At 38.4% G+C, this 25,375-nt stretch overlaps 1 protein-coding gene across 26 annotated transcripts in view; it reads left to right on the top strand.

Moving 5' to 3' along the window:
* Positions 1–18,692, top strand: part of LOC123762060 (dual specificity calcium/calmodulin-dependent 3',5'-cyclic nucleotide phosphodiesterase 1A) — a 546,501-nt gene extending 527,809 nt beyond the window's left edge. For 19 of the 26 annotated variants that reach the window (XM_069335850.1, XM_069335860.1, XM_045748303.2 and 16 more), the window contains 10 exons: positions 6,499–6,642; positions 8,493–8,601; positions 9,527–9,643; positions 10,872–11,012; positions 12,724–12,893; positions 13,276–13,437; positions 14,524–14,729; positions 15,615–15,731; positions 16,049–16,171; positions 16,971–18,692. In XM_069335850.1, coding sequence (XP_069191951.1) covers positions 6,499–6,642; positions 8,493–8,601; positions 9,527–9,643; positions 10,872–11,012; positions 12,724–12,893; positions 13,276–13,437; positions 14,524–14,729; positions 15,615–15,731; positions 16,049–16,171; positions 16,971–17,125 — 1,444 coding nt within the window. In that variant the 3' untranslated portion in view covers positions 17,126–18,692. The remainder of the gene's footprint in view (positions 1–6,498; positions 6,643–8,492; positions 8,602–9,526; positions 9,644–10,871; positions 11,013–12,723; positions 12,894–13,275; positions 13,438–14,523; positions 14,730–15,614; positions 15,732–16,048; positions 16,172–16,970) is intronic. The other 7 variants (XM_069335861.1, XM_069335858.1, XM_069335848.1 and 4 more) reach the window with 1 other exon arrangement.
* Positions 18,693–25,375: the final 6,683 nt, after the last annotated feature.

The following is a 25,375-nucleotide window of genomic DNA, read 5'->3' as shown; positions in this document are numbered from 1 at the left end:
CTTCAGGGTTCCAGAGCGCTTCAGGGTTCCAGAGCGCTTCAGGGTTCCAGAAAGCTTCAGGGTTCCAGAGCGCTTCAGGGTTCCAGAAAGCTTCAGGGTTCCAGAGCGCTTCAGGGTTCAGAGCGCTTCAGGGTTCTAGAGCGCTTCAGGGTTCCAGAGCGCTTCAGGGTTCCAGAGCGCTTCAGGGTTCCAGAAAGCTTCAGGGTTCCAGAGCGCTGAAGGGTTCCAGAGCGCTGAAGGGTTCCAGAAAGCTTCAGGGTTCCAGAGCGCTTCAGGGTTCCAGAAAGCTTCAGGGTTCCAGAGCGCTGAAGGGTTCCAGAACGCTCCAAGTGGCACTCAGAGTGCCAAAATCAACCTTCCAACATAACACACTTCAGATACCCTGTTATCTTGAAGGATAACGATAATATCCAAGCGTGTGTGTGTGTGTGTGTATGTCTGTGTGTGTGTAGTTACCTAGTTGCGCTTGCGGGGGGGGGTTGAGCTCTGGCTCTTTGGTCCGCCTCTCAACTGTCAATCACCTGATATTGTGTGAGTGTACAGGTTGAAAACCGGAAACTCATACACAAGTTGTATTATACACTGTGGCTGCGGCTGGAAGACCTGATGAAGGTGGTTAAGCTCCTTGTCACCGTTATCTGTCACGCTTAAGATATAGATAACAAACTTAAAGTTGTTTTCAACGTTAGAATATAACAGCTTTATACGACTCTTGCAATCAGAGGCTTAATGCCTATTTGTATCTTACCGGTGAGTTGAATTAAACTGACCGTAGCCTCACAAACTCTACTAATCTAGATAGACATGACAAGATAGAAGAAGAAGAAGAAGAAGAAGAAGATGGAAGAAGAAGAAGCAAAATGAGCATAAATAATAATGATAATGTGTGATTATATATAAAATATATTTAAAAGTACTCATAGAGTACTCATAGAGTACTCATAGAGTACTCATAGAGTACTCATAGGTACACAGACGTATGTTATATAGTCAATAATACACAGAGCGTTTCGAGTATTTTTTAACATTATTAGGTAATTCATTTATAACTTTAATGGGGGGATAACATTATAGCACTCCATGACAGTATGGGGTGCACAATGAACCACATCTCACAGGTATGGGGTGCACAATAAACTACCGCTCACAGGATGGGGTGCACAATAAATTACCGCTCACAGGAGTGAGGTGCACAATAAACTACCGCTCACAGGAGTGAGGTGCACAATAAACTACCCCTCACAGGAGTGGGGTGCACAATCAACTAGCCCTCACAGGAGTGGGGTGCACAATAAACTACCCCTCACAGGAGTGAGGTGCACAATAAACTACCCCTCACAGGAGTGAGGTGCACAATAAACTACCGCTCACAGGAGTGAGGTGCACAATAAACTACCGCTCACAGGAGTGAGGTGCACAATAAACTACCCCTCACAGGAGTGAGGTGCACAATAAACTACCCCTCACAGGAGTGGGGTGCACAATCAACTAGCCCTCACAGGAGTGAGGTGCACAATAAACTACCCCTCACAGGAGTGGGGTGCACAATCAACTAGCCGCCGCCTTCGGCAACAGCAAAAATCAAGAGAATTATTGAAGAGTGTTGGGCAGACACGGGCACACTGGTCTGACTGCTCATCCCGGGTCTACCTTCACCACCACTGGATTCCAGCACCAGTGGTGTAATTAAAATCTTCAGTGTTTGAACAATGAGATGTTGCAGGCGCGTTGCCTGCAACAAAGAGTTCCCCCGTTTCGTCTCCTGGTTTTAAAGCCAAAGTGGCTCTCGTCTGGTGCGTTCTTTGTGGTTGTAAGACTGAGAGGTATTGTTAAATTAATGGTTGACGCCTCTGGCCTGCCGTCTCACGCACGGAAGGCGAGCCTGCGATGGCCTTTCAAGTGCCCTCTTCATCTCTTAGTTTCCAGGTATTTTAGAAGAAACGAACTATTGGCAAAACTCGACATCAAAGGTTCTTAACTTTTCTTAATGAAACTCAGGGTTCAAGTATTCATATGCCTTTGTAACTTTTTCGCCCGTGTGGGGAAGAGCCGTGAGAGAAGCGAGCAGGATTGATGGATGGGTTGAAGAGCAATCAACTCTAGTAGCTGAGCACTCGTCCCAGCTCGCATCAAGCACCAGGGAATTGGATCATCGTTTCCTAGACATAGTTAATGCAAACACAGGCTCTGGTTCAGGCGTAATTCACATCTGTTGAAGGTTGGTTGAGGGCAGATATTCAAGTGTTGATTGAGTTTGGTTCTCGCAGTAGTGTTGGATTAGTTCAGATCTGCTAAGAATTGGATTTGCAAACATTGGTCTTGTATTGCGCATATTATATATATAATTCATTACATGGGAACTTCCTCAGGCTTTACACTAAGGTGCACACACATTGTTTAATGTAAACACAAGAAAAGATAACGACAGCACCACACTTGTTATCTCGCGTTACTGAACCAGCTACTTTACTAAATAAAAGAGAAACAGGTTGGTATTACAGTACTTTAATGGTAGGAGCCACCTACATTTACACCATGGCAAGTTTTGCTCAGTCGTTGCTACTACTACTGTACGGTTACTTTAGTAGTCCCCGTGTAGGGGGGTGGGAGAGTACCTGTACTCGGTGAAGATAGGACAGAGCTAAATGCAACACAATTACTAAGGGCTCGACGGCCAAGGCTGTTGCCCACGGAGGAATTAGGGACAGCTAATACGATTTCCATGAGGGGCTTGCACAGCGAGGATGCGTGTTGCATCTTTTGTGGAAACTGTCTCCAGCACTGTTGAGGCACCAGTGGATCTGTTTGCAATTACAGAATGTGGGAAAGTTCGTAGGGGTGAAGAGCCTGCAAGAATATTCCACTGACTGGTTCCTTCAGTGAACTTGGAATCGTTCATCCCATTGCTCTGGGCGAGTAAGTGCTATGGTCCGTCTGTCCCACTAATTCAGCAGCAACATGGCACAAGGATAAGAATGCAGACACTAGTGTCTGTTGCCTTGTGAATACGTATCCCACCAGATCTTCCAGCGAAAGCATTCGTTCGATGGTATTGTTTCCAAGAGTATGTCACACTGTCAGTTTTTTAAAGTCGAAATAGTTAAGCCTTGGCGAGGCTGGCTACCTTGTCAGGAGGTACAGGTATTGTGGGCATCCAAAACATAATCTTGCTTCCATGCTTCTCAGCTCGTCGAATATTTTTTTCGATAATTACAGCCATGGTACTGGAACCCAAGAGTTCCCCCTAGCAGGTCGCTGTTGGCAGGGACGATAATTGAGGCTATTGGTAAAGAGGATCCTATTGCATCGGTGATTGATTGGTTAGATGAAATTATTTCACACTTTAAAGCCTTGAGCCGAGTCCTAACTTCTCTCCTTTATATTTTACCAGTTGTAGGTCCTCTAATGGACTCTTGTGTACCTGCCAGAGCTCGTCACTCAAGAAACAGCTGTTGAGCTTGCTGGTCCTTTACTGGTGTCCTCCAGAACAGCTGTACCCAACAGGTGAGGAGCGAGGGGGGAGGGGGGATATCCAAGCTGAACATCTGTGAAATTTACATTAGGCTGGCCAGTGTCGACCCCGTGCTGTATCCAACTGCAATGAAGAGGACGAGACTAGGGCATTCCCTTAGTAATCATCTACTCAACACTTTGTGTTATATTTTAACCCAAACTATCATAAATAGGTAGATTATTCCTCACTACTTCTTAACTTCTTAAAATTCGATCGATATTAAATCATAATTTAAGCAACTATAAAAATATCAACGTTGTGATAATAAAAGTTCCTGCAAAGTTACAACCAAGGAAAACAAAATGTGCCTAATCAAACGGGGGAGAATTTGGCCTACAAAGCCCGTTATAATCCATAATATTTCTGATATACATATATTGGTAATTGTTAGGACATGAGGCTTGAGCGAGCGCCATATTGACTCGTCTCTAGTACGAACAGTCAACTGGCATAGCAATGTCTGCAGGTTCCTTGAGTGCTACATGACTGACCTTCTGGTAGTGTGGTTAGAAGCCCAGTTATTGCATGAATATTTAAGGACAATTGCTGGTTGAATACCAAAGTCAGTTATTGCCTGAGTATTAACAACAGACAATCGTATTCAGAATACTTGACGAGATCAAACGTCACACGTGAGCGACTAAACACGGCAACAGAGGTAGCCACCAAGGCCTCTGAAGCAGATTCAAGTCACATCGTATATAAGACGATTTGCCAACGGATTTTAAAACCTAACCTAACCTTACCCAACACAACACAGCCTAGTCCAGTCCGGCCTAATCTAAGCTAATACATCTTAATCTAGCAATACGTACATTTTTAATAGACTGAAAACGAGCTTTGTGGACGCTTATAAAATAATAAATATCAGCTTTGACTGTACCTCTGAAGCATGTGTGTTAGAGCCAAATGAGAACCTGAGCCATTCAAATTAGAAACAAGGACGGGATCCCATCACAAGTAAAACATAAAACATTTTATTTGCCCAAACGTACGTACATACATACATACATACATACATACATACATACATACATACATACATACATACATACATACATACATACATACATACATACATACATACAAACAAAGAGGCGCTGGTGGCTGAGTACAGCACGCTGGATACATAGTCCTGTGGACCAGGGTTTGATTCCCGGCGCCGGTGGAAACAGATGGGCAGAGTTTCTTTCATCCTGATGCCTCCTGTTACCTAGCAGTAAATAGATACCCGGAAGTTAGCCAGCTGTTACGAGCTGCTGCCTGGGTGTGTGTGAGTGTGGAGAAAAAACAAGTTAGTAGTTAGTAACAGTTGAGTGATTGACAATTGAGAGGCGGGCCGAAAGAGCAGAGCTCAACCCCCGCGAGCACAACTAGGTGAATACAAGTAGGTGAATATATGCATACATAAGGTACAAATAGATTGATGGAACAGTCACTAAACCACAGCTTTACGGGCACAATGTGGGAAAAACTTAAATGGCTTGAAGCTAAATAAGATAAAAAACAATAATGAATTAGAATAATAGAAACAGAATGACGATTATGACATGATGGATGGAAGAGCAAAATTGTCACAGTAACAAATAGTAATTTTACAGAATAAACAGAACGAAAAGAATTTTATATTAAACGTTTTTACTTAAATGATATAAATGAGACTATATTAATATATTATATATTTACTGTATTAAACGTTTTTACATTAAACGTTAGATAACAGCAGCAGTACAGGTGCAGTAATTATTGTTCAGTGACAGCAAAACACAGATTGACATTTAGGAAGTAAGGTTAGATTACATAGAGTTTATTAGGTAGTTCTTATTTTATATTTTAAACTGGTAGAGAGAGAACAGTCTTTGATGTGATTAGGGAGGTCATTCCACATTTTGGGACGCCGTGATTTACACAGCATTTCCGCTTTGGTCAAGTTGCATTCTGGGAATATCAAATAGATATTTGTTTCTAGTGTGGTAACGTAGTCGACGCGGGGTTCAATTGATTGTTTCAAGCGTTGGTTAGACATATGAATGAGTTTGGGTGGATATAAATATGAACTGCAACATATGGATCAATAGGCCTTCTGCAGTTTTCTTCATTCCTCTTCTTCATGATTTTATCCATAAAGTTATTTATTGCAAAGTGACGCCAGGTGATGTGTCTGTCTTTCAATGACTATCACAGCCTCTGCTGACACCAGAACCGGTCCGTTTCAGAGACCCGAGAGGGACCACCTCTAGCTTCAGTTCTACTATTATTGAAAGGGAAGCTGTAATCATTAGTTCACTTCTGAAGACCATTATCTGTTGTTTGCGCAGGAGTAACGCGTCGGAATTTGAACTGTTGGCCATTTATCAATTCCAGTTGGAGGTTTAGTCATTGGGTATCATTTTCAGCAGCAAAATGCTCAAAATGCACAACATTGGACCAAAATCTTGAACAGTACATTAGTTGAAATTTGATGGGGTAAAAACAACAAATAAAAGCTGCTTCTGACTGGTGTTTTAGTGATAAGCATTGTAATTGTTATTATTAATTGTAGGGCAGCTGCAGTCGTTAGTTGAATACTTTGCTCGAAATGCAACCTCTAATGGAAGGAACACTGCTTAGCTGGGTTTTAACACAAATAATAATAATATACAATGCAATTAACATTGTGCTGTTGTAAAGATGTACAAATTATAGCAGGTTTGAATATTTGCTATAGGTTGCTCCCCATAGTATGGGCAGCGTTCCCAGCACCCCAATTAAAAATAAAACATTTGATTGAACAGTCAGGTAAAAGTACAGTCATTACATTCACCTGGACTATGTGGGTCTCGTACCGTGGACTGTATTTCCCTACAGTCATTGGTTGTGTAAGGTATGGGTCTGGTGTGGGTAATGGAGGTAGGCAAATGGTGTAGATGTAGTGGAGGTAGCCCCGTGGGGTTGTGGTAAGGACATGATGGTAATCTCTGTAGTGACCTTCTGCCCTCCAACAGGCGTCAGGTGGGCGAGGAGGAAGACGAGCTATCTGAGGTGGAGCCGGACGCTGTACCCCAGGAGGTGCGGGAGTGGCTGGCCTCCACCTTTACCCGTCAGCTCTCCACCGCCCGCAGGAGAAATGACGAGAAACCCAGGTTCAGGTAAGCCCCTTAACATATATATAACAATAATGTTCTGGCAGAACAGTCATACTGTGTGAATCTTGACACCTAGACGAAAGTAAAGTTATTTAAGTAAGTACGTTTTCTCTTCCTCAGAAAACCCACCGTTTTTGGGAAAAACTGTGTTCTTAAAACTACTGATGGTTTTGGAGGCCAAAACCGTCAGTAGTTTTAAAGTGTTTCACCACCTTCTCGCTTAACTTGTTCCCACCATCTACCACACTGTTGGGGAAAAAGAATTTTCTAATACTTTTTTGGCTTAAATCTATTACTTCTTGTTCTTGAAGTTCCAGGTCTCAAGAATTTTTCTGTTATCACTTTCGTCAATTCCCATTACCATTTTGTACGTAGAGATCATATCACAACTATTTCTTCTATCTTCTAGCTTTGGAATATTTAATGCCTCTAACCTCTACTCATATGACTCTTGCCTTGCAGTTTCAATGATATTAAAGCCTTACAAAGAGATCCTATAGGAACTCCGCAAATGGTCAGAAGACTGGCAAATGTTTTTTAATATCGACAAATGTAAGACCCTGCATGTGGGGGGCATAATAACCCATATGCCCCCAAATAGGTGCAGAGAGCCAGAATTTGGGCCCAAAATATAGCTCAGGTATCGAATTTGGGATGTTTGGGATGTTTGAAAACTGCAGGGGGGTTTGGGCAAAATGTGACCCACCGCCGCTCTCAGTAATTGGCAGATTTTTGGTATAAAAAGTAGGAATTTCAAACTGCGAATAGGTGCAGAGAGCCAGAATTTGGGTCCAAAATATGGCTCAGGGTATCGAATTTGGGATGTTTGGGATGTTTTGAAAACTGCAGGGGGGTTTGGGCAAAATGTGACCTACTGCCGCTTTCAGTAATTGGCATATTTTTGGTATAAAAAGTAGGAATTACAAACTGTGAATAGGTGCAGAGAGCCATAATTTGAGTCCGAAATATGGCTCAGGTATCAAATTTGGGATGTTTTGAATATTTTAAAAACTGCAGGGGGGTTTGGGCAAAATTTGACCCACCGCCGCTTTCAGTAATTGGCAGATTTTTGGTATAAAAAGTCGGAATTTCAAACTGCGAATAGGTGCAGAGAGCCAGAATTTGGGTCCAAAATATGGCTCAGGTATGGAATTTGGGATGTTTGGGATATTTTGAAAACTGCTGGGAGGTTTGGGCAAAATGGGTTTCTGCCCGAAACGCTGCGCGTGCTAGTGGCTTTACAAGACTGTAATTACCATATTTGTATCCTCACATTCCTTATGTACATTCTTGTATATGCATAAATAATAAAATAATAATAATAAATAAAATGTGACCCACCACCGCTTTCAGTAATTGGCAGATATTTGGTATAAAAAGTCGGAATTTCAAACTGCGAATTGGTGCAGAGAGCCAGAATTTGGGTCCAAAATATGGCTCAGGTATCGAATTTGGCATCTTTGGGATGTTTTGAAAACTGCAGGGGGGTTTTGAAAACTGAAAGGCAAGAGCTGCCAAAAAATATATATTTTTTCATTATGGTAAGTCTTTCAATTGTTTTTAATACTATACTGTAATGGTGCCTCAAGGTACAGTGCATCAAGATTATTGTTTTAGACATACTGTACTCCAAATTAGTAAATCTGTTAGCCTCTTATGTATAATTTTCATATGATAGAAGTTTTAAACTGTTAGATGTGTGTGTGTGCGAGTTACCAAGATTTTGCAGATAGCTCTTAAGGATTTTCTTCAATACAGTATACTGTCTTGCACCATTTTAACTTTTCTCCGCTCACCATTTTGCCCAAGTTGTACTAACATGGTTTCATTAAGGTCCTGTTTGCCTCCGACAGGTCGGTGGCAAATGCTATTCGTGCTGGTATCTTCGTAGAGAGGATCTACCGTCGCCTATCCTCAGCCACCTTCCTTCAGCTGCCACCTGAGGTCACAAAGATACTCAAGGTAGGTCTTTTAAATATATATATATAGCCATTAACTGTATAAAGGGTGGGTTGATGGCAGTTATACTTGAAAGCAGTCCAATAAATTACCAAATACAGTACAGTAATATTCAAAGTGCAATAAATTATAATGAAAAATGGGACCCAAGTGGTTTTCCCATTTCATTAGTTTCACACACCTTTGATCTGAATGACATTGAAAGCTTATTTAAAAAGATACAGTAGCTTCCTAAATACAGTGGTCAGTGATTGCAGCTCTGCCAGATTAAGCTATATGAGTGCACCTGCTCAGTTTCATTCACTTGCACTGCTCAGCACAGCAAAGGCCTAGCTTCCTACAAATTCCTGAACCTGCAGGTGTTCAATCCTCAGTAATCTTAGTGAATGGTAATCATTACTTTACTCAATCTTTATATCCCAATTCTTATCCTGCCCTCATTTGGCTTCCATGTGTTGTAAGGTCATAATAGCATAGCATTTTCTCTTGATAATTTCTTTATCTTAAATCTTGCTCGGGTGAGCAGTCCCTGTGACTTTGCCCATCCACACAATCCTGCAGTTCATTCTGCACTCAAAATTGAGGAATTGCAAGTTAGGGGTTTTCTTAACTCTTGGGTGACGCACGTTTCGTACACTTGCAAGCCATTCTGTGCAACACAGACCAAGCTCCTTTAATTGTCATATTTTAAGTTCTAATTTCCTCAACAGTATCAGCTACATGATACAATATTACAGTACAGTATTTCATGGCAAATGGGGGGGACCTTCAACAAGCCACCGGTTTCCCATCCTCGTCGAGGCCACTAGTATTAGTGGCTCTCAGGTAAAAATTGATAAAATATAAATTATAACACATTCAACTGATAATTTAGTTATTCACCAACAGAAGTACAATACATACAATTTATACCGGTATATCATTGCAGAGAGTGGATGACTGGCGATTTGATGTTTGGAAGCTGCAGGAAGCCAGCAACAACACACCACTCCGTTGCTTGGCATATGAGCTCTTGAACCGATATGGCCTTCTTCACAAATTCAAGGTAAGTACTACATAAAGTTCAAGGTTTTAAGACTAGAGCAAGTTGATATACTTCAACAACTATACGGTACAGGATAGTATTTAAATACACAGTGTAATCTATATATACAGTACTGTACACACAATTAAAGAATACTGTATCTTAATGCAAGCCTACCACTTATGGTTAAAATCAAAACGTTTTTGTTAATATTCGTTTGTATATACCTGGCAGCTTGTATGTAGCTTGACTTCAGGTAGCAGGATTATTGAATTTATAATTCATATCTTCTGGGCAGTGGTATTACAAGAATACAATTAAGGCAGTTACAATACAATTAATACAATGTACTGTATGTCTGAGAGAAGTGTTGAAAGTGAATACAGGTAAGAGGTAAGTACAGTACAGTACAGTAATAGTGAGGGAAAACAATAATCGTGTAATAACATACTATGCTGTTATTCTGACTTTTATGTCATAAATGTACTGTACTGTGAACAAATCTACAAGGGCCATGACGAGGATTCGAACCTACGTCTGAGACCATCCCAGACGCTGCCTTAATTGACTGAGCTACGACATGGTCAAAAGAGTTGAACAATGGACAATTATGTTTAAATTCACAAGAAACACTTTACATCTACTCCTCATAGAAATAAAAATATTCCTGGTGATAATTTGCTAATGTGTGGTGTTTCTGACTATCCATGAAACTATCAAGACTAGTTTCACACACTTCACACATCAATGTTTCACACACTCACACATCAATGTTTCACACACTCACACATCAATGTTTCACACACTTCACACATCAATTCACACATTTCCTGCAAATACAGTTGTGTGAATTGATGTGCACCACTTTGAATGTCTTGATTATCTTTAACCCTATTTTCACATGCAGTATTATCTTCTTATCATTCCTAGGTAGTCAGGTTAATAATGATGATATATAAAATTCTATACTGTACTTTCCTATCTTTTACAATTCAATATTCCATAAATTGTCTCATCTAGGTAGATGTTAGGAAAACAGCTGTATTAATAATTTATTTATTTATTTATTTACAAGACAGTACATTGGGTTTATGAAAGTACAGTATATAGCACTGATGTTTTTAAATTCCTGTAAAACCGCTATCACGCATAGAATTTCGGGCAGTACTGTAATATACAATAATATTACAATACAATAATGTACTGTACATTGTTCCTAGTATTTAATGTGTGTATTATTCCCTTTCAGATGCCTCCGGCCACGCTGGAAACATTTTTGACGCAGGTGGAAACTGGCTACTGCAAGTACAAGAACCCCTACCATAATAACGTCCATGCCGCAGATGTCCTTCAGACCATGCATTACATGCTCTCACAAACTGGTCTCATGGTAAGTTTTGTATTCACTTTACTAATTTCTCTTTTTCTAATTGCCCATGATATTTTTAAAATACATGGTCACTGTTGCCTTAGTGTTTCTCATGCTTATCTCCAGAAGCATATCTAGGCATAGTACCAGTATGTACTAGCTTAGCGTATGTACATAGCGTATGTACTAGCCTGTGTACTAGTATGTACTGCGTATTAGTGCCCGAAACGCTCTGCGTATTAGTGGCTTTAAGTATTCTATGCTTAAAGCTTTATCTTAGCTTTATCTATAAATCCAACATTATGTTTGTAACTCATCTTCTTTGTATGCACTTTTACCTGAATAAACATTTTTATTTTTATTTTTTATTTAGCTCTATCTAGAAAAGTAACATTCTGTTTGTAACTTACCTTGTATGTATGTACTTTTACCTGAATAAACATTTATTGATTTATTTATTAGTTATAAAAGCTAATGAAATAGTGCCAGGATTTACAGAGCACCTATGTTTCCAATTATAAGATTTGTACCTCTTACCTACATCATGGCAGCTTACTCTGCCTTAGCTTGTAAACCAGACAGTTTACAAACTCAGAAGCATAACAGGTTATCCAAAACAGTAATAACCTTAGGTTGAGGGATGACCTTGTAGCACTGTGGAGCTTGCAAACTGTTCAGCCAATTCAGACCAAGCTACCATGGTCTTGGTAAGAGGTACACATCTCTCAACTAAATATTGAAGTAACTCCTGTTTCTGGTGATGATGGTACAGTAGTTATTTGTTTAAACGTGCTAAATACTGAAATTATATGTTACACGTGGGTTTTGCTACATTATAACTGAAGATAAAAATGTAGGGCCTATCACCAGATGGTCATGAGAACTTGATGGTTGATAGAACTTGAAGTTGATAGAAATATATCTTATGGTTGTTGTGACTAGTGGTGACACTAAGTATAAACCAGGTGGTCATTCATTGTCAAGTAAGTATGTCAAGCAGTTCTGAACATATTAACAGTTAAAATAGATATACAGTATGTATGAATGTAATTGATGTAGTTGATCATACAATAAAGGAATATTTCAAATCCATATACAGTAGATGATAGAGTATAACTAATAGGTTCAAACTACAGTCCCCGTTGCGCAGTGGTAAAACACTGGCCTGGAGCTTCGCAAGCGCTTTAGCCTGGGTTCGTATCCTGGCTGGGGAGGGTTGACTGGTTGCCAATCCTTAACTGAAGCCTCTGTTCACCCAGCAGTGAATGGGCACCTGGCTGTTAAACGATTGTACGGGTCATATTCCGGGGATAATTAGGATTAAGGACCTGCCCGAAACACTATTCTCTCTAGCGACTTTACAAGAATGTAAGAACTCTTGTATATATATATAAAAAATATAATATAAAATAGACATCGATCTCTTGTGAGATTCTGTTTTGAGAATAAAAAGCAGATTTAAGTGCTGACAATGACAGAAGGAGACACACCAAGTTTAAAATAGATTTAAGACAATGTTTAAAGATGACACTTTGTGTTAAGGCTTTTATAAACCATTTACATATTAATCAAATCAACTCCCAGTTTTGAGTTCCTCTAGCATTCCAGTTATATTGATCTCTAATCCAGATCATTTCTATTATCCATAATTTATCCTCACAGAGTATTAATTTGTCTTTAGGAAGACATGTATTTATTAAATAGTATACGTATGTGTATATACTTGCGGCAGAACTGGCTAAATGATGTCGAGATCCTTGCAACGCTAATGGCTGCTCTCATCCATGACTACGAGCACACTGGCACCACCAACAACTTCCATGTAATGTCTGGTTCTGAAACGGCCATCCTTTATAACGATCGTGCAGTTCTTGAGAATCATCACATCTGTGCAGCTTTCAGGTAACTATAGCTGTTTTCCATGTACATTAGGAATCATCTGTAAAATAGTTGGTGATCCATCCACTATGAGAGATATAAACCCCTCCTTAAATATGTGAATTACAACTTTGGTGGGTAGGCTATTCCAAAGATTCATCACCCTTTATGTTAAAAGTATATCCTATTGTCTGCTTTATGTTGAGGCTTGATTAACTTGTTGCCTCTTGTGAGAGTTACATTGTACTTTGTGAAGAAGTGGTTAAGAGTAATGTTATCTTAACTTGTTCAGTATCTTAAAAATCTAAATGAAATTAGCCCCATTATATCTTGTTCACAGAAATTTCATTCCTGTTGACCTTAGCATTTTCTTGTATACAAATTGACTGAGTTAATTTGGTCCTAGATTACTTCGTGCAGAAGAACACAACGTCCTGGTGAACCTATCTCGGGAGGAGTTCCGCGAGTTTCGCAGCCTGGTGATTGAGATGGTCCTGGCCACCGACATGTCTTCACATTTCCAACAAATTAAGGCTATGAAAACAATGCTTTCATTACAAGATTCCAGGTATAAAGTTTTCTGGAAGAATTTTACTGTCCTTATTCATTGTTCTTTATTATACTGTAATTTTTTGTATGAGACCGTGGAAAGTCAGATAAGATGGGCAATTTTAAGTTACAAAAAAGTATACTTTGAAAAGTACAATACAGTAGTTAAGTATGCAAAGAAGCCACCTTAGATGAAATGACACAAGGTCTATTATGGAATTAAAGGCCAAATGGTAACCTGAAATGGGCAATCAATGATGAACTAAACCTTACAGTATTTTATGACTATTTTGTGATAAAGTCAACAAATATACAGTAGTAGGATAATGGGCAATGTTCTAGAATGAATATTTAACAGATGGGAAATTAATATTAATAATTCAACTTAACTAGGCATTACTTAATAATATCTCTTTTAGGTGAGAATGACAGGTAAAACCTCTTGGGAGAAGGGGGGTGTACACAAAACAAGTAGATTTTAATCAAGCAAGGAACCGTGGGGCTGTGACATGGAGCAAAAAGTTGTAGGAAATTAGAAGACAACTTGGAAATGAGTTTTATTGTAAAATGTCCAAGATGGGTTTAAGACAATCTAGGTAATATGACAAGCATTACAACAGGATAAGCAAAAGTACATATGTGTGGGAGCAATGTGCATGCAACCAAACTACTCTGAGTTGAAAAGACCTGGGTTAACTGAAAATACGGTTCTGTAGATGGCCATGAAAAGCAAAATCAATCTGCGACAAGAGATCCCTCCAGCAAATACTCCTAAAGGGGAAGGAGGAAGGGAGGTATGTAAGCTTGAGCATTAGGGGTAATTGGTAGGCCCTGCAGCTTTAGAAGTGAATGCAAGCATTGGTCAGCAGGCATCTTTAACACTTAACACTTTGTTGTTCACTTTTCTATCATAAAGCATTTGTCATTGTTAACTGATATCAGCACTTCTGGCAAACACATGTATGTACTCAGGACTAGGCCTTAACTACTCCGTTACCAATGCATTAAATTTTGTAAACCTTAAATATTTAAGCATAAAACCTTTTGCTTTTCATTAATTTATTTCCAATTAGTTATTTACGCAATGGTGTTTTACGGTTTCCAGCAGTTTGGACAAATCCAAAGCATTATCACTAGTTCTTCACTGCTGTGACATCTCACACCCAAGCAAAAGTTGGGAGCTCCATGAGCGCTGGACAACTCAGCTTTTAGAGGAATTCTTCAGGCAAGGTGACAAGGAGCGAGAACTTGGCCTACCCTATTCCCCTCTGTGTGACCGGAATAATACTCTTGTTGCAGAGAGTCAGATTGGTAAGTCCCCCATTTTGAAATTAATCAACTTTTATAGTTCGATGATATTAATGGTTTACCACATTGTGACCAAAACACTATCAGGGTAATTTAGTGAACCACTGTACCTAATTTATGTACATGTTATGTATTTATTTTAAAACATTTACAAATGCAGCAATGGGTTATATAATATTATTGTATTGATATATTATTGCAAAGACACTGACACATTCAGCATTTTTGCAGAGCCTTAAGTCTGATAAAATATTTGGGGGAACATTAAGGTCTTTTAATGATTTGTTAGTTACAAAGAGAACAATATAATTTAAATAAAGAATATAAAAATAGAATCCACAGTAATTCAGAAGTTTAAGTTAAGTACAGTCAAATCGTATCAAAAAGCTTCATTCATAAATGGTTATATGTTTGTAATTGGGAAGTTTAAATAAAAAGTACAGCACATGAATTACATAAGAGAACCATATTAACATCATAGTGTTAGACATTATCATAGGAGAAAGCTAGGAGGAGTTTAGCAGGCAGTAAACTGGATTTGAGTGTTTGTCCATCCATTAAATCAGTGTTTCTGCACATGCTTATACTGTATACTAAACTGGATAATGCTTTCACATGTGTGTTTTCACAAGTCTTTCCATAGCTCCTAATTTTATTTATAGCAGTTTAGTGATAAAGTTTAGCTGCATCCTGAAGTCTGGTTTAACCTTGTTCCAAAACTTTACAGGGGCAGACTTACTCTTACAAAATGTATAATAATTAAATTAAGATTTGATGACACAGTTTTATTTCAAATTAAAATTAAAATTTTATTTCTTAATGTGTTGCATACAAGAATACAACATATGCTATAAATCAAATGGGCTTATGTTACACTTTTTGTCTCAGGTTTTATAGACTTCATCGTTGACCCAAGTCTTGGTGTGTGCGGCGACCTACTAGATAAGGTGGCATCTTTGTCAGCACCTCAAGCCACACCCACCATCTCGGAGGAGCCGCATAATGGTACAGCTCTTCTTTTAACAACGTATAAAGGGGTGTCTAATATAAACGGTACCATAGGATCCAAGGTAGAATTTGATAAGTTTGGTGTACTGCATAGCCTTTGTGAAATGAAGTTCACTTCATAGGAGAATGAAGAGTGACATTGGAAGACCTTACCAGGGGTTTACCTGTGATTAACCACTCAGTCTGGCCTGTGGCCAGGTATCCCTGGCTGGCCTTCAGGAAGCCAATACCTTCTTTTGATTGTAAACAAATGTTGATGTATCTAGTACTTTTATTTGAAGAGCAACACAGCACTGAGATTTTTGCATTTACAGAACCTGGTGGTCCAATCAAGAGGCCTGTGCGTCCAGGTGGTATTGTGGGTACAGAGGTGCGGCGGCCTTGGCAAGATTGTCTGTCAGCAAACAAGAGTCGCTGGAAGGAACGGGCCATGAAGGGTGATTATATCTGCAGTTTTACAATGTGTAATCATAGTGTGTCTGGAAAAGAAAGCATGTACATATTGGGTGTCATTTGATTATATAACTTAAGAGAATTAAATGAATAATAAACAGGACAAAGCTTGAGAGTAGACACAACCTTTAGAGAAATGCAATTCACACTTTATTATGCTAAAAGCAATGCAAAATATGAGCTTGAAAAAAAAAATTAGCACATATCAGAAACTTGTATGCTGTATGTACTATATTTGCCAGTCTTATAGAATAATTAAAAAAGTGTAGTAATTTTATTTGGGAAACTAATACAAAAATTCATTCATTGTACCCTTATCCCTCCACATGACACATCAACAGTTCCTACTGCAGGTAGGCAGTTCCATGGGCTTATAACCGTATGGTTGAAAAAGCATCTCCTTTTTTCTGTTCTACATTGTGGCTTGTTGAACTTAATTCATTGCTCCTTGTTTGTGTTACATCTGACCTTTTGAAAAAGTGGTCTGGATCAATGTCAGTGAAGTCCAGATTGCTTAGGATGTGCATATGATGAATTTATATAAATGAAACAAATTTATAAAATACATGAATGCAAGATGTGTGAGAGCCAGACTTGCTGCCAACAATGCAGTAGATCCTAGGATTGGTACAGATTATCCACACCAATCTATATGGATTAGGAAACTCTAGAATTATTATTTTTCTCCTTCAATTTGGTGTAATTTTTTTTTATACTTTTGACAGGCACACAATTATTTCAAATTAATATGGGACATGTTAATTAGTGAAATATGTATTACAGATGCAGAGCTTCGAGCAGAAATGGCCCTAAGAAATGAGAAAGTGAATGGCAATTCTGCGGAGGACGAATCTGACGATGTAATTAAAGAAGAAGATGAGAAAGAGAGAGAAGCAGAAGCGAGTGGCCAGGCTTGTAATGAGGAGAGTGCGGAATGAAAGAAAGTGTAGTACCAGGAGGAAAATTTATAATGTTTGAAATATGTTAAGTACAATGTTCACTATATATTGAAATGTTATAATGTTGGCAACCTAGAAGTAATTTCATATTAAAGGGGAGTCCCATTGAATGTTAATCATTTAGAATCACCCAGAATAATAAGTTTGTTCTTATCTGCAGTAAAAGATACAATGTTCATTTTGTCACTATGTTGTTTGCAACAGTATTTTGAGAAAGGGTTAAGTGGTTATAATCTTTAGTTACTGTTATAGAGCTCTCAAGGGTCTGACAGATTATCATAATGATTTGATTAGTGATGCAACAAGTGAAAATACAAATAGGACACTTATCTATATTTTTGCCGTGCTATTTGAAAAAAAATTAAAGCTGTGATGAAAAAATTCTGAATAAATTTTCAAAAACTTCTTGCCTTGAACTTCCTTCACATGTCTGCCATGAATGCTCTTCTGCTGTGGAACTCATGTTAGATATAAAATTTAGCTAATATAAACATTTTTAAACTCAAGTTGTGGAGTTTGCACAATCCTAATTTAGACAGTAGAATAGCTGTGCAATTTATTTCTTGCCATTGTTTACATTGTTTTCCTACTTATAAGTGACATTGCCACTAGCGTTGATCATCCAGAGTCTACCAAGGTCTCAAGTCATGCCAAACATTGTTCATGCTTTAGTTAGCAATTATTAGCAATTGTATCCTGTTATTGCTAGGGGTCAACAATGGTGAAACATATGACTACAAAAGGTAGTAAATGTTCTACCTGGGTTCACGATATGATCATTAGCATCATACAGTATTCCCTTGATTTGTACAAAGGATACCAAGAAAACCTTGTGCAGGCAAATTTCCACAAATTTAAGTTCAGATTACAGTATATTGGAAAAATAGGGCTGCATTCCAGAGAGCTCCCAGAGTCATCCTTTTCATAGTAAAATATGCAGTATTCATCAATACTCCCACAAATTCCCAGTAATGAATATAATACCTGAAAATGTCACTAATGTACTAAATTTTTATATTTAGTGTTATGGAGGATATATTACGTTCAATTTTGTGTTATCCAAATTTATGCAAATCGAGGGATCACTGTACAGTACTGTATATATATATATGGTGGCATTACAAGCTCAAACTCGAACAATTTGCAAAATTGTGCAAAATAAGGGCTACATGAGATAATGTTTGAAATGACTGACCTGAACTCTAGGCTGAGCACCTGTGTGTGTGGTGATGTGGGAAAGCGGGTATTTGTGAGTGCCGGGATCTTGGGTTCTACTCCTGACAATAAGGGCTGACATTCCTTCATGCTGTAAATCATTCCTATATCTAGCTTAGATCAACCACAAATTTCTCTACAGTGGTTACAAGTGGCTTTGATATATTTCCGATTCTTAACCAGCTCATGTACATAAACCAGTGTAGTACAACCTCATTCATTTGCAAAATGTTCATCACATAGGCAGGTAATTGTCTAAACAAAAATGTTTTTACTCATATTGGGTATAAATAATTACAAATATTAAAAATTTCGAAACTGTTTCAGAAAATCTTTCAATTTTTGTTTCTATTGGAATCTTAGGATTTAAGTTGGGTACTGGAACTGTTTAGGTTATTCAGTGCCATATTTTCCCTAGAACACAATCCATCAATCACTTTACTTACAGATCAACAATTACTGCTGGATGCACAAGGGTAAAAAAGAAGGCACAATATCTAATCATCCCATCCTATCCAGAACTTTGTTTATGAACAAAATATGGTTAAATTACATCATTGGCTACATGGTTACCCCTCCATTTGAAAGTGAGTGTACATCTCAAGTCTTTTAATGCATCATCCCCTGTGAAACTCATTGTTTCGTGAGGGAATAGTCACTTATAAAATGTTTTCAAAATGTTTGAGCCTTTGATCATATCTATATTTTATATGTCAAAGATTTATATTTATTGGATGCATTTACTGTATCTACGGATTTTGTTGTAACATAGGTGATGAGCTGAGAAATGAGAATGCTTTTCAAGGCTGGACATTGCATCAGCTCACAGCAATGATACAAGAAGACAGTATTTGTTAAATTCTTCAGTGATTATCAATGTGATATACTCTGCACAGAAAGCTATAAATAACACTGTGTTACAAAATATTTAAAGAGTTCCTATCTAGTGGGCACAATATCCAAGTGTAATGTTAATTCAGTGTTGAATCAGAATTATCAACATTGAATTAAAATGATCAACATTGATTCAATATTGAATTACCATTACTCTTGGATATTGTGCCCACTGGGTTAGATATTATTCAGGACCGCCAGTACAAGAACAGAAGGACATGAGACAAGTGATGTCAGAGGAGACTGATTCACCAAGGATTTGATCCAGGGACATAGCTATTTTCAGCATTCTGGAATTAGATATGGGGATTATAAAACCAAAACTAATATTTTGTAGTTGGGTTACTGAAATTAAGAATTGTCTTTATTGCATATTATATTTATATATTTTATTGCCTTTCAAAGTCTAAATAAAACATTAAACATTGAGGTCCTTTTTGGATTATTGCATGTAACTCTGTGCTTGAAGAGAATAAAGCCAGGCAATGCTAAATCGGTAGTGTATCTTATATAATTATATAAAATTAAAAAGCATGAAAACGATTGTGCTTTAGTTATTATTAAAATAAATTATACTTATTAATTTCAACTTCTGTTAGCTAAACTAGGCAGCTGTGAATTCAAATCAAGAGTGAACTTCTTTTAGGTAATCACTATGCTTTGAACACAGTAACTCAACACAGAATTCTTGAATAAACGTTTTTGATGTTGCTTCAGAGATATGATTGTTCATTGTCAGTCATTTATTTTTTTTTAACTACATCACTATAATCCTGGTAGGGACTTTTGAGTTTGGATATACTTGACAAAATCTGCCCAATGTTTTATGCAAGGAATCACAAATAAATCATACAATTTGATGTATTTAAAGTTAGCTTGTTAGTACAGTAAATTATTTAAGCGGTGTTAGGTGTATCTCATAACAATACTTAAAAATAGTCAACCAAGTGGAACCTTTAGTATATGTTGACTACTTTCCCACACTTCCTTGACACTGTCTACTTTCCCACACTTCCTTGACACTGTCTACCTTCCCACACTTCCCTTGACACTGTCTACCTTCACACACTTCCCCTGACACTGTCTACCTTCACACACTTCCCCTGACACTGTCTACCTTCACACACTTCCCCTGACACTGTCTACCTTCACACACTTCCCCTGACACTGTCTACCTTCCCACATTTCCCCTGACACTGTCTACCTTCCCACACTTCCCCTGACACTGTCTACCTTCCCACACTTCCCCTGACACTGTCTACCTTCACACACTTCCCCTGACACTGTCTACCTTTCCACACTTCCCCTGACACTGTCTACCTTCACACACTTCCCCTGACACTGTCTACCTTCCCACACTTCCCATGACACTGTCTACCTTCCCACACTTCCCCTGACACTGTCTACCTTCACACACTTCCCTGACACTGTCTACCTTCACACACTTCCCCTGACACTGTCTACCTTCCCACACTTCCCATGACACTGTCTACCTTCCCACACTTCCCCTGACACTGTCTACCTTCACACACTTCCCCTGACACTGTCTACCTTCCCACACTTCCCCTGACACTGTCTACCTTCCCACACTTCCCCTGACACTGTCTACCTTCACACACTTCCCCTGACACTGTCTACCTTCACACACTTCCCCTGACACTGTCTACCTTCCCACACTTCCCCTGACACTGTCTACCTTCCCACACTTCCCCTGACACTGTCTACCTTCCCACACTTCCCCTGACACTGTCTACCTTCACACACTTCCCCTGACACTGTCTACCTTCACACACTTCCCCTGACACTGTCTACCTTCACACACTTCCCCTGACACTGTCTACCTTCCCACACTTCCCCTGACACTGTCTACCTTCACACACTTCCCCTGACACTGTCTACCTTCCCACACTTCCCCTGACACTGTCTACCTTCCCACACTTCCCCTGACACTGTCTACCTTCACACACTTCCCCTGACACTGTCTACCTTCACACACTTCCCCTGACACTGTCTACCTTCACACACTTCCCCTGACACTGTCTACCTTCACACACTTCCCCTGACACTGTCTACCTTCACACACTTTCCCTGACACTGTCTACCTTCACACACTTCCCTGGTATTGACAATATTCTAAGAAACAAGAAGAGCTTTTGCATGGATTCAAACCTATTTAAAACAATGGAATCTGATTAGTTCTTGTAATGTTTTGAAGTTTGTCAACTTGTGGTTCGCACTCAAATAATATAAAGTAGCCACTTTTTTTTTGCGTATACTGTATTATTATTGTTTCACTAGATTTATTTGAAAGTAAAACTTGCAACTTAACAATCTGTGAAGACATACTGATGAAATATCTATTTTGGGTACAAATATAAAGGAAAAAGTAGGTCTACATATAATAGAAATTAATATGATGTAAACCATACTACTCTCACATTTCTCAAAGTTTATGATAACCAGCACACTGGAGAATGATAGACACGTATGACAATTGCTATACCCTTTGACTTGTCACGCTCATATGATAGTTGCCATTTCCACTAATTTGTCTGTCTAACAGGGCAAAGCTAAGTGGGTCAAAGAACAAATGTGAGGGTAATGTGGAACACATCAAGGGAAGGCATAGTGATATATAATGTGGAAATGGAACACACAATGGGAGGAAGTAATGTGGAGCAAAACTGAAAAACAAGAGCAACAGTGAGAGGATAGAGGTGTTAATTGTGCCAAAGCTAGAAGATAGAAGGAAAAGAGTCAATATGATCACTACTTACTAAATAGTAACAAGAATTGAACAAAATAATAATTTTGTTTAAATCTACAATTTCAAGAACAAGAAGCCAGAGGTACAAGCTAAGGAAAAAACAAAGGTGCAGGGAAAATTATACGAAAGTTATCTTTTTTTGTGAACAGAGATGTAGGCAGTTGGAACAATGTGAGGCAATGGATGCCAAGACCATCAGCTGTTTCAGTGTCATATGACAAAGATTATTGGGAAGATGGAACACCATGAGTGTAACATTCATCCTGTAACTATACTTAAGTATTTACACACACACACACACACACACACACACACACACACATGCAGGGGCCTGTGGCTGAGTGGACAACACTCGGGTCTCGTAATCCTAGGGACCGGGGATCGATCCCTGGCGATGGCGGAAACAAATGGGCAGAGTTTCTTTCACCCTGATCCCCCTGTTACCTAGCAGCAAAAAGGTACCTGGGAGTTAGGCAGCTGCTACAGGCTGCTTACTGAGGGTGTGTGTGTGTGTGTGTGTGAAAAAAAAAATTCTATCAGTTGAGTGATTGACAGTTGAGAGGCGGGTTGAAAGAGCCAGAGCTCAACCCCCACAAAGCACAACTAGATGAATACAACTAGGCGAATACATGATTACAAAAACAAACTAAGTGAGAAGGTGGTGGAGGCCAAAACTGTCAGTACCTGTAGTTTCAAAGTGAAACTACACAAAGAGTACTGGGAAGACAGGACACCACAAGTGTAGCTCTCATCCATGTAACTACACTTAGGTAATTACTGTACAAAGATCATTTAACTTAATACATTCATCTTTGAAAATTATTAAAATATTTTCAAAGTTGTTTGTTTAACACTTTCGTGCCCTGGGCATGCGCGCCGCCAACTTAGAAGTCATGCCCCCGGCATGCTGGGCGAGCGCGCGGCAACACCGAAATGTGTATACTCGTTTCAGTTTTCTCACCTTAATTCTTGTGCTACGTCGTTCGTTTTGGTAGCATTGTGTTCGCAATAATTCCCTACAGGTGTATATGCATATACTGTAATGTTCAAAAGCCAGGCGCGACTCCCCACAGCAAAGCCTAAAGTCGGCAAAAGTTACCCGTGAGCACACTAAATCCGTAAAATGTGTATACGCGTTTCAGTTTTCTCACCTTAATTCTCGTGCTACGTCGTTCGTTTTGGTATCATTGTGTTTGCAATTAAATTCCCTGCAAGTGTATATGCCTATAATGTCCAAAAGCCTGGCATTACTCCCTGCAGCAAAGCCTAAAGTTAGCAGTGAACGAGCACCAGTTTGCACACCGCAATCAAATGTGTATACTCGTTCAGTTTGATAACATCAACTTTCGTGTCACATCTTTCATTTTGGTATCAAATTGTTCGCAATATAAAGGTGTGCATTTTAAAACTAGTCCCATAATAGTAGCACAATAAATAAAATTTTAACAAACATTTTAAAATTTTGACCAAAAATGTATTTATAATCTTTCAAGTGTTCTGACATCAAGTTATATGTTACATCTTTCATTTTGGTATCAAATTGTGCGTGCTCTAAAGGCGCTCATATTTAAACTATCCCAAAGTCAATCGGATGATAAATGAATTTTATACAAATTTTTTTTATCGGACGCCAGCACAGTCCGATGCTCGGACTCAAGAGAAAAAAAATCGGACGCCAGAAACGTTCGAAGAGTGCGATAGTGTTAATATTGAGTAACCTAATGTGTGCCAAATTTATGTGGCTTTTAAATAATGAAATTAAATAATAATATTTAATTTTAATTCAATAATGAAATTAAATATCAATATTTAATTATTAATGAAGTTAAATATTTAATAATTAATGCAGATTAAATCAGCATTAATGAAAGATAAATACAGTAATTACAAATTGACAATCTCTCTTGAAATTAAAATATTTGTGTATGTTAATTGAATTATGTTACTTGCTTATTTCATAATTTTGAACATAGAAAACATGTTTACATATTAACGGGTTTTTATGTCATTCATACACTACTTGTAGACATGTCCTTAACAAATGTCTTATATAGCATAATTGCACATACTGCATGAAACAGCCTTATTCGTCAACTAGACGCAGTGGTTGGGGGACTACTGCGTGGATGAAGACATTTCCATCTTATCGTTTACAGATATAAACTTTTATGGGTATTATACCATGATCTTATTATTTAGAGAAAGGTAATAGGACAAAAATTACAACACTGACAACAATTATGTTTATTGTGTTTGCGTGTTTTTATAGGTTTAAAACAGATTTCATTCCTTATGAGGCAATTCAAGCAGTATGATGCATGCCTTGCATAAATGTAGCAGTTGGGAATGAGAGTTGTTGTGTTCATTTTATAGTACTTGGTCAACAATGTGACATTCTTTCATTATCAGTGTCAAAATTGAAGTGCCCAGACACCAGTCATCCATTCCTTGCCATGAACCGCAGCAGGTTGTTGAAGGAAGTACTTTATATAATTGTTCCGACTTCTTGAAGTTGTACACTATTATGAATTTTGTCTTAAGCCATGAAGGGGAAATTGTATTGTTTTCCAACACTGTGTTTACTGTAATTAATGTACTGCATTTGTTAGAAATGTATTTAAAGATAATTAACTGCAGTGGGGAATATTTAAATACTCGGAATTAATTTGTTGCCATTTCCATCCTTGTGTCTAGTGTCATCTCTTAAATTCATAGGCTAAAATGTGTGAACATTAAGTGTACAGAATACTGTATGTGTGTGTCTTGGTTAAGTGTCAGTTGAGGGAGTAATACCTCTCTGTGATAGCTTTTCTGACCCATATTCTGTTAGTAGTATAACTTGCTATATTTGGTGTTTATAACAGTATTTAGAAGTTAAGGACTCTGTTATAACTAGCTTCATTCCCATCATTTAAGACATTTATTCGGTGCCATATTTGTGGTACTAGAATCAAAATAGTGGGGAAGTGACATCAATTTTGGAAATTTGGAGGATCTATAACCCAAGTTATGGTTCTCATGGGTGGAACTGTGATTTTAATACAGTATTGCACTGCTTAGTTCTTAACCTACATAGTACTTGACAAGTTATATAAGATTTAGATATTTGTTATAATGCAGTATATCAAAGTTTTAATTTATTATGAGATTATAGACCTGCAATGTGACAGATCTGCACTAATCTTGGAAAAGTACAGTATATAGTATTACCAGAATTTACCTGAGGGCCGCTATCTCTCTAGTGGCCTTGACGAAGATAGGAAGCCAGTGGCTTGTTAAAGGTTCCCCAATTTGTCCTGATGACTTTATTGAGCTGGAATTTGAAATTGAGCAGTGTTTTGGCATTTATGGCT

Source organism: Procambarus clarkii, chromosome 34 (genome assembly GCF_040958095.1).
Source record: "Procambarus clarkii isolate CNS0578487 chromosome 34, FALCON_Pclarkii_2.0, whole genome shotgun sequence".
NCBI classification, from domain to species: Eukaryota; Metazoa; Arthropoda; class Malacostraca; order Decapoda; family Cambaridae; genus Procambarus; species Procambarus clarkii.
This window is presented reverse-complemented; position numbering and strand designations above follow the sequence as displayed.